General features: G+C 39.6%; 3 protein-coding genes and 1 long non-coding RNA gene across 4 annotated transcripts in view; 2 read left to right on the forward strand and 2 right to left on the reverse strand.

The window, feature by feature from the left end:
* The window catches only part of LOC136239482 (uncharacterized), an 80660-nt gene extending 72103 nt beyond the window's left edge, over positions 1 to 8557 (reverse strand). Inside the window, exons 1-3 of the mRNA XM_066030228.1 lie at positions 8479 to 8557; positions 8288 to 8400; positions 7658 to 7736 (exon numbers count right to left, since the gene is read on the reverse strand). The gene's annotated coding sequence lies outside the window, so the exon portion shown is untranslated. The remainder of the gene's footprint in view (positions 1 to 7657; positions 7737 to 8287; positions 8401 to 8478) is intronic.
* On the forward strand, positions 1066 to 2155 carry LOC136239230 (uncharacterized). The gene is made up of 2 exons (XM_066029958.1): positions 1066 to 1968; positions 2096 to 2155. The coding sequence occupies exons 1-2, from the start codon at positions 1066 to 1068 to the stop codon at positions 2153 to 2155; spliced, it is 963 nt and encodes a 320-aa protein (XP_065886030.1).
* On the forward strand, positions 2023 to 7056 carry LOC136239463 (uncharacterized). Its single transcript, XM_066030198.1, has 2 exons — positions 2023 to 2200; positions 2254 to 7056. Exons 1-2 carry the CDS (start codon positions 2159 to 2161, stop codon positions 6889 to 6891), a joined length of 4680 nt encoding a protein of 1559 aa, XP_065886270.1. The 5' UTR covers positions 2023 to 2158; the 3' UTR covers positions 6892 to 7056.
* A 1682-nt stretch (positions 8558 to 10239) lies between the features above and the next one.
* Positions 10240 to 13137, reverse strand: LOC136239488 (uncharacterized). The gene is made up of 6 exons (XR_010693483.1): positions 12829 to 13137; positions 12700 to 12773; positions 11499 to 11577; positions 10840 to 10950; positions 10680 to 10779; positions 10240 to 10354 (listed from the first exon to the last, which is right to left on the reverse strand). It is a non-coding gene; the product is annotated as an uncharacterized lncRNA (long non-coding RNA).
* Between the last annotated feature and the right edge of the window lie 2247 nt (positions 13138 to 15384).

Genomic DNA, 15384 nt, shown 5'->3' on the forward strand with positions numbered 1-15384 from the left:
GGAAAATGTAAACAAGTCAGGTTTTCACTGAGCAGGTTACATATCAACTCTCCACCCAACATAAATATAGCAGTTTCACCATTAGGGTTGGGCGATATTAAAATTTTCCTTCCACGGTAATTGTGGAGCTTGTTATCACGATTATTGCAAATATCACGGTATTGAAATGAGCTATAGCAAGTACACTCAAAACTGTTTACACAGTATATTTGCATGGGTGAACTTTGTGTCATACAGCTAGGAGTTTGGAAAAACTTATAGAGCATGGAGTGTATATAGCTAAATTTTGAAGGAGAGTTAGCTAGTTTCTATCTATGTATATAGCTAGCAGATAATTTACTAAGGCATACTAATGTGAAGCCAGAATTTTTATCCCACAATCACAGAAGTGCTGTATCCAGTACACGTGCATGTATCAAGTTCTAATAATTAGTGCCTCGCTTGGTGTAGTACTGCATGGGTTAGGCTTTGTTTGCTAGTACAAGGAGGCTGTAATACTGATTGACAAGTACAAGGAGGCTGTAATACTGATTGACAAGTACAAGGAGGCTGTAATACTGACATCTCCAGAGAATTTCTATAGTCACTAGGGTGTGGATAGAGTCATTAACTCAATTTAGAACAGGTGTTTTAGTTGTTTAAAACGATAAACAGTGTTTATAATTATGTTACTCTTGACTGTTTTATTAGAGTAAATGACTGTTCTATTAGAGTATTTCGGTCTCTAGACCTAGAGGGTGCTCTATCCCACCTAGTTCTCCTTGTGCTATGTCAATATTGGTAACAATTTGCTACAAACACCTTTAGTAGACTCTATATTTGTCGAGACTGAGGAGTGATTGTCTAAATTATATTGCAAGCAGGACTTGAACATTTGTAATGTGTGTTATTATTATGATGTCATCATTATGTGCACGTGATATAATGTATAAAAGTGTACACTCTGTTTAAATTATTACCAGTCTTATGTGAGCCAAAACGAAGCAAGTTATCCCTCCGAAACGATTGAGCCTTGGCGTCCTTCTGTCTTCGTTACAGTTGGTGCTGTGACCAGGATTCTGGGCGATGTCCGGACCAATAAGGAAGATAATAGGACCCGCTAAGGCCCGTCTACAGCAGTACATTGAGTCAGCGAACGGTTTGTTGGAGAATAAACCCAAGGAACAGGAACTGGACGAATACGAGAGTGAAGTAGAAGATTTTCTGAACAGGCTCACGACTAACGTTTCGTTGCTAGAAAAATGCAACAAAGACTGGTCGAACGTTCTTAAGGAAGCAAAAGGTGACGCCAAGGCTACTGAAGAGAAAGAGTATTCTCGAGCGACAGATGGCGAAACTGGATTTATTGAACTTATGTTTGCCGCCAATGAAGTGATATCCAGATTGAAAGCAAGAGTAACATTAATCTCAAGGAAGAGAGAACAAGCCAACTACCAGAAAATGCTAACCTCAACACAAACTAACCTTCAACCTATAATTGACCATGCAACTGTACAAGCTACACGGGAAGTACAAGCTGCGACCTTGACCTCTTCTTCATCAGGTGATACCTTTACAGTAAACAATCCACAGTTGTCAGTACATCTTCCGAAGTTGCATTTACCGATATTTGATGGAAATTTGTTAAAGTGGCCAGAATTTTGGGATATTTTTCATTCGTCCGTTCATAAGCAGAAGATACCAAATGTGTCAAAGTTCAGTTATCTCAAGGGAACTCTCCGAGGTGTTGCCTCTGTTGCAATTTCAGGCATCTCTGTAACTGAGGAGAACTATGACGTAGCACTCAAACTTTTAAAGGAGAGATTTGGAAGAAAGGAATCAATAGTTGAAGTGCTTTATGCCAAATTACAGAATCTTCCAACCTCTTCGTGCAAGTTCAGTGACATTCAGTACACTCACAATAATATTGAGAGAATATTGAGACAGTTGGAGTCACAAGGTGAGACAGTTGACAATCAGAGGATGCTGGTTTACCAGATTTTGAGCAAGTTCCCTTTGGAAGTCATTTTAAAGTTGGAAAGCACAAAACAATGTGATGAAGAATGGACAATGGAATTATTGAGACAGTTATTGAGTCGATATGTGATTGTTCAAGAGAATGCTTATCGAAGAGTGGCTAATGCCAAAGGAAGGAATTATGACTATCGACCTGTAAGACATGAAGGAGGACAAAAGGAGAGTCAATCCTTGTCCGGAGGTGGTAAGCAGTTATTGAATCAGGCATCTGTTGACACTTTTACTACTAATGTACAGAGAAGAGGTAGAAGTCCTAGTTGTGTGTTCTGCAGAGGTGACCACTTTAATGATGAATGTGACAGAGTTAAAACACTTGCTGAACGTAAGCGGAAACTGATAACTCAGGGTCGTTGTTTTCTTTGTTTTAAGGTTGGACACACATTTACTGATTGTTCATCACCTCAGAGATATGGTTGTTATTATTGTGGGAAAAAACAACACCATAATCGAGCTATATGCCCACAAAGATTTGGTGATGGTGAAGTGAGAAAGAATGTTGTTCCTGACCATGATGTTGGTAATGTAGTAACAGAGGGGAGTCAAGATAAACCTACTGAAACTCTTAATGCAAGTGTAGGCACTGATCATGCTTTAATTGCTTCTGGAGAAAAGGTCTTGTTACAGACAGCAGTTGTTCCTATTCAGACAGCAGATGGATCAGCAACCATTATGGCAAAAGTTTTGTTGGATAGTGCAAGTCATCGTACCTTCATAACTGACCAGCTGGCTAAGAAGTTGAAGTTAACTTGTGATCGTGAGGAGTTACTGTCTATATCGACCTTTGCTGCAAGGACACCTCAGCAGGTAAACACCTTTGTTGTCCACTTTAATGTGATAACTAAAAACAATTCTTGTTTACCACTTCATGCTAATGTGATAAATAAAATTACAGGCCCAATACAAAGGGGCCCAATACAACCATCAGATCTAGAGTTTTTGCTATCAATTTCTCCAGAGAAAATGGCTGACACTGTTCCCAAGGATGTAGAGCCGGTGAATGTTGACCTCTTAATAGGATCTGATTATTTTTGGACCATCTTGGGTACTGAGAAGTTGACACTTCCATCAGGATTGTTTTTGATATCCTCAAAGATAGGATACATTCTTACAGGAAAGTACAGTATCAGAAGTTGTCAACAACATGTTTCAAGTTGTCTTGTGATGACAGAGGTTAATAAGATGTTACCTGAAATGAGTATGGTTTCATGTTCTGATGATTCAGTTACTTGTATTGAAGACTTTTGGAGATTGGAAACAATTGGAATCAGCGATCCATTGGACATAACTGATGATGATAAAGCTCTTGAAAGATTTAATTCCTCGATTTGTTTTGAGGATGGTAGGTATCAGATACAGTGGCCATGGAAATATGAGAACTTGGATATTCCTGAAAACTTGGATATTGCAGTTGGTAGACTTAGATCTTTGGCAAGACGTTTTCAGAAGGATAGAAATCTACTTGAGAAATATGATGAAGTTATTTCTAGTCAAGTTAAGCAAGGAATAGTGGAGAAGGTCACTACTGATACAAGGACAAGTCAACAATGCCATTATCTTCCTCATCATCCAGTGATCACACCAGCTAAGAGTACAACCAAACTGCGTATTGTGTATGATGCTTCAACCAAAGCAAAGAGGGGAGAGAAGAGTTTAAATGAGTGTCTTCACAGAGGCCCTGTGTTATTACCAGACTTGTGTGGTATCCTACTTCGTTTTAGGATCCAGCCAATTGTCATGCTTGCTGACATCGAGAAAGCCTTTTTGCAGGTTGGTATCCAGGAGATGGACAGAGATGTAACAAGGTTCCTCTGGTTTAAGAACTTACAAAGCTTAGAAGTGGTTGAAGAAAATCTGGATGTTTACCGATTTTGTCGAGTTCCATTTGGAATTATTTGTAGTCCCTTTTTGTTGGGAGGAACAATCAAGTATCATTTGAAGAAGATTGGCACACCTGTTGCTTCACAGATTAGTGAGAACATCTATGTTGATAATGTCCTACTTGGAGCTGGTACTGTGAAAGAAGCTCACAAGATTTATTTTGAGTCAAAGAACATTTTTGGAAAGGCATCTATGAATCTAAGGGAGTGGATCTCCAATTCATCTGAATTCCTTGGTTTGTTACCGGAGACTGAAGTTGTCAAAGGAAGTGTTGTTAAGACCTTTGGCATGCCATGGAATTACAAAGAAGATAACCTACAAGTTGGAGGAGTTAATTTTAGTAACTCGGATGTTATCCCTACAAAAAGGGAGGTATTGAAAGTAGTGGCTAAGGTTTTTGATCCACTGGGTCTTGTTACTCCGGTGACATTTTATGGGAAGGTGTTTCTTCAAGTACTGTGGATGGAGAGTGTGTCATGGGATGAGCCTTTGTCAGAAGAGTTATGTAAGAGATGGAATGAAATATTGACTGAATTGAGACTGTTGTCTACTCTTAAGATAAATAGACGTGTTGCCAATGTGGACACTACTGAACAGTATAAGCTGCTTGTGTTTTGTGATGCATCAATGAAATCTTATGCAGCTGCAGTGTATCTTCGTGTAGAGAAACATAGTTCTGTCAAGGTAAACCTTATCTTTTCAAAGATGAGATTGGTTTCAAAGGGTACCCATAAGATGAAAGGAAATATTACACTTCCTAGACTGGAGTTACTTGCTGTTAACATTGGAATACGAGCAGCAAATTTTGTTGCTAGGGAGTTGAAATTACCATCATTGAGACGGATTTTGTGGACAGATTCAACATGTGTTTTACATTGGTTAAAAACCAACAAGCCGTTGCCCACCTTTGTTGAGAATAGAGTGAAAGAAGTGTTAAAGGAATCTGATGTTATTTTTCGATATGTACCATCTGACCAGAACCCTGCTGATTTTCCTACTAGAGGATTGCTAGTGTCTGAAGTTAAGGAAGCCAAATTATGGTGGAATGGGCCTACGTGGCTTAAAGATGCAGAGAACATCTGGCCAGAATGGTGTATACCTCAATTGACACCCGAGATTTTACAAGGATTGGAATGTGGGGTTCCAAGGGCTTTGTATGAAACGACTTCAGTCATTAGTCATGATGTTGACAATGTTAACTCAATTTGTGGAATTGATGAAAAGAAGTTTTCCTCCTTGAGAAGACTTTTGAGAGTTACTGTTTATTGTTTAAAGTTTATTAGGAGAAGAATCTGGCTTACTTTGACACAGTCGATTAGGGAATCAATTGAAAGGAGGTGTAAGTTATTGTACTTTGTGTTGAGTTCATTGTCTGATGGACAGTCAGTTTGTGCAAGTGATTTACAGGTAGCAACATTGTTGTGGGTGTCTGTTGTTCAGAAACGAAGGTTTGCTGATGTACTGACTGCTATTGAGAAAGATAGAAAACACTGTTTGATACACCAGCTTGGTTTGAAGTTAGATGTCTATGGAGTGTTACGATGTTATGGACGATTTCTAAATGCTGAAACTACTGACAGTTCCAAATGTCCAAAGTTGCTACCACGGCATGAAATACTTACACGGTTACTGATTAAAGAAGTGCATGAACGCTTGATTCATGCTGGAGTTGCACATACGCTTTCACAAATCCGTGAGGAGTATTGGATACCTCAGGGTCGAGTAGCAGTAAGAAGTGTTTTATCATGTTGTATGATCTGTCGTAGACACGAAGGTGCCCCTTTCCCATTGCCACTGATGCCCCCTTGGCCCCGTGAGAGAGTGGCTAGATCTGATCCTTTTCAATTTACTGGACTTGATTACTTGGGGCCAGTGTATGTTAAGGAGGGAAGTCAGTTACATAAGGTTTGGGTGTGTTTATTCACATGCCTAACTGTTAGAGCTGTACATTTGGAGTGGGTATTGGGTTTGACGGCTGAGCAGTTTCTAAATTGTTTGAGAAGATTCATTTCACGACGAGGAAAGCCTGATTCCATAATTTCAGATAATGCTCCTCAATTCAAACTTACAAATACGGTGATAAATCAACAGTGGAGGAGAGTTTTTACAGACAAGGATTTGTTAAGTTATGTTTCTAGTGAGGGTATCAGATGGAGCTTTACTACAGCTTTGGCCCCTTGGCAGGGTGGCCTTTATGAACGGTTAGTTGGGATGGTTAAGCGATGTTTACGGAAAGCTTTGGGAAGAAAACATTTTACTTTGGATCAACTAGCTACCTTGCTGACAGAGATCGAGGCAGTACTTAATTCGAGGCCACTAACATATGTGTATGAAGACTTTCAGTCGGGCTTTACGTTGACACCGTCACATTTTTTGGTTACTAACAGGAAACTGGGTCTTCCATCCACAGAAGATAGTTATCATACAGATGAGGATTATCAACCTAAGAGAGATACTGCAACACAATTGTTTACGACTTGGAAGAAAGGCCAGAAGTATCTGGATTTGTTTTGGAAGGTTTGGAGGGAGGAGTATTTATTGAGTCTCCGAGAAAGTTTACCTATCTATCACAAAAATTCAAGACACTCAACATTAAGAGTTCCTAAAATAGATGACATAGTATTGGTGAAAGATGATAACATCCCTAGATGTAGTTGGAAACTAGGTAAAATTCAGAAGTTGATAACTGGACGTGATGGTCAAATTAGATCAGCAGAGGTTCTTTTACCAAGTGGTGGTGTGATTGCTAGAGCTATATGTCACCTTTATCCACTGGAATTGCCTAGTAAAACAGATGAACAGATAACTATGATGGACAATAGAAGATCTGAGGATGATGTTACTGAATATGATGATATCAATAACCAGGAACAATACTCTACTAAACATGATAAGAAAAGGAAGGCTCATTTGATCGCCCGACAACGAATACATAAATGTTTGAGGGATAACCCAACTTCTATTTTATTTGCTCTCCCGGGAGGATGTCGAGACTGAGGAGTGATTGTCTAAATTATATTGCAAGCAGGACTTGAACATTTGTAATGTGTGTTATTATTATGATGTCATCATTATGTGCACGTGATATAATGTATAAAAGTGTACACTCTGTTTAAATTATTACCAGTCTTATGTGAGCCAAAACGAAGCGAGTTATCCCTCCGAAACGATTGAGCCTTGGCGTCCTTCTGTCTTCGTTACAATATTACACATAGTCATAAACTACATAAAAATGTTTAAATTATGTCTAAAGTGCCTAGCTATGTTCAATGAGCAACACTATAAAAGAATTCTGAAGGGAGGGGGGGCACTGGCCCCCCCTGTCCCCCCGTTGCAGCCTGCTATGATATCGCAATAACCGTTTATACTGGCATGGCGGTTTTTCAAAAACAAGGCGGTATTGGTTATTGCCAGCTGTAATACCGCCTTGTTACCGTCATACCGCTATATCGCCCAACCCTATTCACCATAGTAGTGTAACCAGAAATTGTTATTGTTTAGGAGCTTTCAATTCATTTTGGAATCAATTTGTAGTGTTTAAGGTGGTCCTCGTGCTGTGCAAGCAGAACAGCTATGGCAGACAAACCAACTTCTTGCTTCTATGGTACAGCCTGATGTACTTTTGTGTAATCAGGCTGCTTTAAAAATACATAGGAGCAAAGATTATCAACTTCTATTAAGTACAGTCCAGACAGCTGACTACAAACAACCTTGACAACACATATATTTCACTATATCATCTGATATACTGTACTAACATTACCTTCAAGTGAGTATGGTTTCCCTGCAGAGTGATGTACTTGACACAAGTACCATCTTTACAATCCCACAAGTGTATCTGGCTGTAATATCACAAGAGGATAGATCATGTGATGTACCTATCAATGTGTACCCAGGGTCGTAGGAATTTGCAAAACCAAATACAAATTCCCTACCCCCAGCCTGGTAACATTATATTAAATCTTCTAGCATTTGCTTCAGGAATTGCTGACAATATAGTGCTGTTTACGTTTGTTGTGAGCACTCCTTACCCTGGAGACAACTTAGGCAACAATCCTCCCAAGATAAGGTGTAGGAGGTTTTTTTTCTTCTTTCTTTGGCCCATTTTCTGTTTAGCTACATGTACATAGCTGTGTTAAATATGTCAAAGTCTTTAATTCCTGTTTACTAAGGTTAGCTAACTCAAAGGCTACACACAAATTGCTGTCAAACCTTCAGTGCTGGACAGTGTAAAGCTGTAGTAATAATAACAATACGGTAGTCTCATGCCCAGACCGCTTTTTTCACTTTTGCATTTGGTTGGGGGAAATGGGAAAGTAGTCTGGGCACAAGACTAATAGTAAGGGGGAGCATTAAATCGATAATTGTATTACACTACACAACAGTAGCTTACCCCTTAGCCGGCAGGCTGGCTACACCATCTCTATCACCAGTCCAGTTCTTCACAAAACACAGTGAAATTATCTCACTGTTACCTGACCCGAGTAACAAGTGCTGGGGGTGAAGCTATGGACAAGATAATTGCAACAGTTACTCAAATGTTGAAATTGTGAAGTACTCAAAACTATAGTGTAAGTGGCTTACTTCATCATAGTAAATTGTAAATATCTTAAGTCATCTTTTCCCTGAGATGTCCATAGGAAGAGTTTACTATAATCACAACCTGTAGTAATAACACACACCTTGATGACAACTTGTACCGTATGTGTAGAAATTTTTGCTGCATGAAAAATTTTCATGGTTGCAAACCAAAACAGAATTGTCATGATTAATTTTATTTTCACAGTTTAATGCCAATACTGGATTGTTCATGATTTTATTTTCACGGATCACGTAGCTACCTCAAGTTTATTGCTAATTGCTTGACGGGTGGATCTGATTGTGAAGTGTACATGGTTTTTAGCATTGAAAGAGCTGGTAGGAAATTTCAAGCTTGTAATAAAAAAACACAAGTTGATGTCAAGGATGTACATGAAGGGAAGTAACTTTAATGTCAGTGAAGTGACCATAAAATCTACACTGCATCATTTAGTACGGTAGTACTAAACTGTAGGGATCACACAAGGTTGTTTTCCTGCTAGAACATATTGACCCGAAACCATGCAGCCTTATGGAGTATTGGTTGGCAAGCATGAACATGCTCTGTGTGTGTGTGTGTGTGTGTGTGTGTGTGTGTGTGTGTGTGTGTGTGTATGTGTGTTGTGTGTGTTGTGTGCGTGTGTGCATGCCAAAATGTTCTTGCCTTGCTTAATGGTGTTGGGGCCATTGTGGAACTTTGGATTCAACAACATCCCTCCTTGAGACCTCCTGCTGGTTACTAGCCCTACCCCAGGAGGATTTGCCTGCACAAGGCTTAAGTGCCTGACTGGTGCAGTTGTAGGATTTGCTTTGGTTTTATGTATGTGAGTGCGTGTGTGTCTCTGCTACATGTGTGTGTGTGTGTGTGTGTGTGTTACTGTGCGTATCATGTAAGAACAAAGCGCCATGTTGACAGGTAAAACACAGTTATGAATAATGATCCTACTGGTCTGCGTTCGAGGAATTTCATGTGGTTTTGTTGTCAACATTTTCCAACTGGTCACATGACCTAGTCACATGATGTCAACAATGGATCAAGTTACAATAAAGGGTTTCTACAACCACATAATCTATTTCAATATACCTTATAAGCAGAAAAGTAATTTACAATTTACAAGAAATTAAATTTGGCGGTTGACAAATTTTCATTGAAATCATCAAATTTAAATTTCCCAACTATCCAACTAACTAAAGAGAGTGGAAACACGGAGCAATCCAAGGGAAGACCTAGCTGTGAATCTATGGAGCTTATTCTGACAAGATCTAGTCAACATCGACAGATATATTACAGACTGCAGCTACTGAGCATGCTCCCACAGTTGTATCCAGACTTTCTCTGTACTTTTCTGATTTCATGGGCCAGAGACACCTGTAAGATGTTCTCCTAGCAAGTGATTCTCCTACCACTGCCACATTTGTACTCATGGTAAGCTCAGCCTTGGATGTAGCCATAATACTTGAAGCTATCACTCAAAAAGCCATGACTACCATGCAGTGCATACGTGATTAGCACAGGCCCCTGCAAGCAAGAGGAACCATCAAATTTAAATTTGTTAAAAGATATGTTGCTCGATTCAACAAATATTTTCCCATCTGTTTTTGTAGCTAAGACTGAAATGTCTGTGGTATTAGAGAAATGGATATAACTATATGGACAAACACACAACATGGACACACAGACATAACAAGTACATAAACATGACCACATGTACAAACACACATGTAATATACACACAGATATACATACACTCATACAGACATACACACCTACAAACTTGTTCACTGACTACCAACAACGACTATTAGAAAATGATGACATCATCACCATGGATGGCAGGTTGAGTGTAACTAACTTATCCTCATATACCACCTCAGGTTGTTCCTATAGCAACCAGTGATACACATATTATTACAATATGCATCTAAAATGTTTTGAAATTCTTAAATACTGTATGTTATTAAGAGGAAAGTACCTGACAATAATTATTGGGGTAACAGTTACAGCAAACCTAGTATTCAACTCAAGTATCACACAAACTCTGTGTTTACTCAATAAACATGAAAAATACGTTAGTCAAATCAACATTACATTGATGTCACTATCCCAAAAGATTTTCCTATCAAAAATACTGCAGTTTGATTAGGCACTGAGAATATGAATAAGAAGCTGCTCACAAAAAAAAGAGAACAACATGCTATCAACTGACCTGATGTGCAGGGAGCTTGTTCAGTGGTAGTGTCCACACTTTACCATCACCCTCCATGGTAACTGCCACCACAAAACAGAAATGCAGTCTGGGCACGAGGCTAAAAGTAAGGGGGAACATTACATCGATAATTGTATTACACAACACAACAATAGCTTACCCCTTAGCTGACAAGATGACCACACCATCTCTATCACCAGTCCAGTTCTTCACAAAACAGTGACATTATCTCACTGTTACCTGACCCGAGTAACAAGTGTTGGGGATGAAGCTATGGACAAGATATTTACAACAGTTACTCAAATTGTGAATTATGCACAATAATTATGTGACCAGATTTTACAAAACCAATTCAAATTGCACATCGGGCTTGGCAAGAATCAATGGTTTACTGGTGGACAGCCTGATAATGTTAGACAGACCTTTTCCTGTGGGTTTTGCTACATATCAGCCACTAAGGAGCCAGCACAGCCCTGTAATGTCGTCTCTGGACTCCAATCGTGGTCTGCCTCCATTTTGAGGCCTAACCCTTGCCCACCCTGCCACCCCCCACCCTTTTGTGAGCACTTGTGGTACTACTTTGCTCGTACAACTGCTCAGATTTTCTATCTTATTTGGCGGGAAACTCTACGAGCAGCTACAAATACTGGAAGTGGTCTGAAAGGTAACAGATTAATGCATTTTTAGTGTAAATTTCATATACGTGCTTGCTATCCTTGGACTGGCTTGAATTCTTTAAAACCGTTTATCTCGAAACTTCTAATGTGCGATTTGGATCGTTTTTCCAATATCCAGTCACGTATAGTGTAAGTGGCTTACTTCATCACAGTAAACTATAAATATCTTAGCTCATCTTTACCCTAAGATGTCCATAGGAAGATTTCACTATAATCACAACCTGTAGTAATAACACACACCTTGATGACAACTTGTACCGTATGTGCAGAAATTTTTGCGGTATAAAAATTTTCACAGTTGCAAACCAAAACAGGACTTTCACGATTTTTTCACAGTTCAATGCCAATACTGGATTGTTCACGATTTTGTTTTCATGGATCACATAGCTATGTACAGCCTCAAGTTTATTATGGTTTTCGTGATTACAGAGTTGTCTTGCATTCAACCTCGTGTTACACTGAATGAGACAGATATAACTCATAACTTTAAGCCAGCAAGTAGCATGTTAACAGAGAGCTAACAGTGATCTCAAGCATCTACCATGTCCCGTTTTAAAGCACTCCTGCGAAAGGATGCTTTGCATTTCTGTATTACCTCTCACAATTTACCATCTCTCCAACTGAATCAGGGGATTTCATATAATTATATGGTAGCCAGTTCCTGATGATAGTGAAAGTACTGGTCATTGTCGAAGTCATTACTGTACACGCTATGAAATTTTCACGGTTGATGTGTTAATTATATAACAACAAAATTCATGAAAATTATGTACTGCAAAAATTTCCGCGAGTATGGTACATCACCACAAATCCCTACAGCTAGTAGCCAACTAGATATATGACACTAGGCGTTTTGTTCTGAATCCCCAGATTTTGGGGACTCTTTGAAGGGTTCTAAACAAGCTGCGGACAAAGCCAAGCTGTTGTTCTGTGCTGAGCTGTTCCATAGACCTTTTCCCCAATGGAGAAGCAGTCTGTGCACGTATGCATGCAAGCACAGGACTATCTGGTGGGACAAGGGGTAGTCACTTCCATACCACCAATTGATGCGCTTGCGACCGGGATCAAGAAGTTTGATCACCAAAATATTGCCTAGATCACTTGATTTCATCTTTCAAAGAGCCTTGATTCTTGATCATCAACCGTAAAAGCTTAATAAATTCTTGTGTTGCCCAAAGTTAGCTTTCAAAGGTGCTTGATCGCCACTTTTGTGGATGCCTTGATCGCTTGATTCACTGCAAAAATACCCCTTGATTAAATCTTGATCCCGGTCGCAAGTGCATCAATTGGTGGTATGGAGGTGACTACCCCTTGTGGGATTAGATGCATATTAAAATACTCACATGTTATCATCCTCCTGTAGCCGAGATTGATCCAAATATTGAGCAATCCTTGACAGACATGTTACATCTATTCTCTATTAGTGTCAGCAATGGCGATTAACCAATTAGTTCTAATAAAAGCTCACTTACCTTATTCAAAATTTTCAATTGTTTCCTTAACATTCTCCTCCACCCGGCTGGCTCAGATGTAGAAATATAACAAAATACAGGCTCGAGTAGAACTTTCCGGCGCCTGCACACAGACGTTCAGCTTCGTGCTCAGCACATACTGATGCTTAGTCTGGCGCCGCCCGCCCCTTCGCAAAAAGAAGGGGCGGGCAGCGCCAGACTAACTGATCAGTCTGATGCTGCGATAGGAATTTTAATGCAAGTTCGCAACTGACGCTGTGATCCGTCTCATAGCCGTCGCCCTCTACTATCTATGCTCATAGGTACACCTTATCTTCTTAGCCCACATTAAACGATCTTGTATTCTAAATTATTCATACAATGACAGCTGCATGCAATAAACAGTGATGATCTGTTGAAGAACTGAAGATGCTGGGCTAGGGAAGAAGTAGGTATAAGTACCTTCACCTGGTGTGTATTATATTGTGAAAATAAGTGCCAACTGCATGCATGGTGCTGAACCCCTACATAGCCAGATAGCAGTGCATGCATGTTGTTAAAATCAACTGTCCACTCAGTTGAACATACATGGCTATGGAACTGAGGCTTGACAGCAGTTTACTATCTCAGGCAAACAGTTTATCAGAACATTAGGCCATCATTATTACATTGCTTGTTTCCCATCACCCAATGGAACAAAAACTGATGTGGGTGGGAGGTGATTATTTATACACTGGACCATAGGCGGTGGAGACGGGGGGCCACGGCTCCCCCACTTTTATGGGACATTGTTTGCAAGAGAAGATCGAGATACTCTAATAGAACAGTCAGGATCTGGATACTCTAATAGAGCAGTCACAGAAGCAGTGTAGCAAGTTACTTAGCTACATATGTGTAGTTATAAATAAGGAGATATAATCGGTAGAGAGCAGCTATTGTCAGCAAGCTGTGAACTTTTTTTTATTTTTTTGGTCTTCAACTTACAGTTGGCCTGGCCCCCTCACTCTTTGGCCTGCTCCACTGGACTTCTGTTATTCAGTCTCTGACTGCTATATTAGAGTATCTTGATCTTGAAAGCTGTCACCCATGCACCCTGTTGAACAAGAGTGGAGGGACTTCCATCCTTCTGGTGGGCTTCTGCTATGTTTAATGCACAGCTAATACATTTACCTTAAAACTTGGTCACTCTCTGCCTCATGAATAGTGTGTTCACGTGATCTATAATCAAATAATTAAAATTTGGTGTGGCTACTAAGATTGATACAGGCGGTGGCAAGAAACAAGGAATTTGACAGTGGTGGCCTTAGATTGGGCAGTCACTTTTCACCATCAAGATATCCTGCTAAAAACAGGGGTGGAACCTGGGTTTGGAAAGTGGAGTGTAGTTGAGCAGGAGGTTTGGGAGGCACAGCCTCCAGAAGATAATTATAGCTATTTAAATTTTAACACTGAATTTTTTGAGTTTTTGCTTGCAATTAGTACTTTCTTCAGTTGTGGGAATATATGATGGTATTAAATTCCGCGAGTAGTTTACTAAACTGTTTTGTGTCGTATAGTTATGGTATCTGAAGGACAGCCAGTACTAGTGCTCAGTATAAAAACTAGCATTTACAGCACCATACCATTTCACATTAGATAATTTTTGTATAATGGGGAAACACTTCTATAATTGTATTCAGTGACTGTTATGTTAGAGTATTTCGATCTTGTATGAAATATTTTTTGGGGTAGGCACATCACCTTGCCAAACTTCGAGTCCACCACTGAGTTGCTTTGGCTGAAGATCACTAAACCAATACTAGTATGTTCAAATATTGTGAATGGTTCTAATGTGTACTGAAGAGTGGGGTGCACTTGTATGAATAATTTAGAATACAAGATTGTTAAGAACTGTGATTGAGGTCGAGATTAAGAGTGTGGGGGAGGGTGCACTGACTTCCTGTGCACCTTGTGGATCTACTCCCGGAAAAGGAAGTTCACTATGTTTGCTATATCTAGTACAAAGTGACATTGCTTAGATATTTAGCTGCACCCAGTAGTTACACTGTTGTCACATGGACACCCAAAGGTGGGGTTGAGTGACCCTTATTCAACCATCAGATGATGGTATTCATTGTGTGATAATTGTCTTCTAAGCACTCTATGTACTTTACAAACCCAAGTTCAACCCTACTGCTTTGTAGGGTTGTATGAAATTTTATCACTTTGACCCCACTAATATGAACACATTAACCTGGAGTTCAACTCAGCATACTACCACACATGGTACAAGTGTAGTGGCAGCTCATTTGTGTAGGGAGAATCTTCTTTGTAATCAGTCTCATCTTTGATGGAGCCACACTCTGTGAAGTTACTACAGTCAAACCTCTCTAATCCAATGCTCAATGGGAGCCATATATTTTTCTGCAGTTGTTGGATTATCAACTCACCTCTACAATCCAAAACATTGTACAATATCTACAATTATGTCAGATTATGGCAGGTAAAACAGATCACACTGTTGGATTAGGACATACCTATTTGAAAATTTGTTGTTCGGATCTGACCGACCCGATTTTTAATTAAGAAAAGGATCAT

The sequence above is a fragment of the Dysidea avara genome, chromosome 11 (assembly GCF_963678975.1).
Source record: "Dysidea avara chromosome 11, odDysAvar1.4, whole genome shotgun sequence".
Classification (NCBI taxonomy): domain Eukaryota; kingdom Metazoa; phylum Porifera; class Demospongiae; order Dictyoceratida; family Dysideidae; genus Dysidea; species Dysidea avara.

Coding starts and splice junctions, on each gene's coding strand:
- LOC136239230 (XM_066029958.1), top strand. CDS start 1,066: ATGTCCGGACCAATAAGGAAGATAATAGGACCCGCTAAGGCCCGTCTA. Junction 1,969..2,095: donor TTGACAATCAGAGGATGCTG/GTTTACCAGATT, acceptor TGATTGTTCAAG/AGAATGCTTATCGAAGAGTG.
- LOC136239463 (XM_066030198.1), top strand. CDS start 2,159: ATGAAGGAGGACAAAAGGAGAGTCAATCCTTGTCCGGAGGTG. Junction 2,201..2,253: donor TCAATCCTTGTCCGGAGGTG/GTAAGCAGTTAT, acceptor ACTAATGTACAG/AGAAGAGGTAGAAGTCCTAG.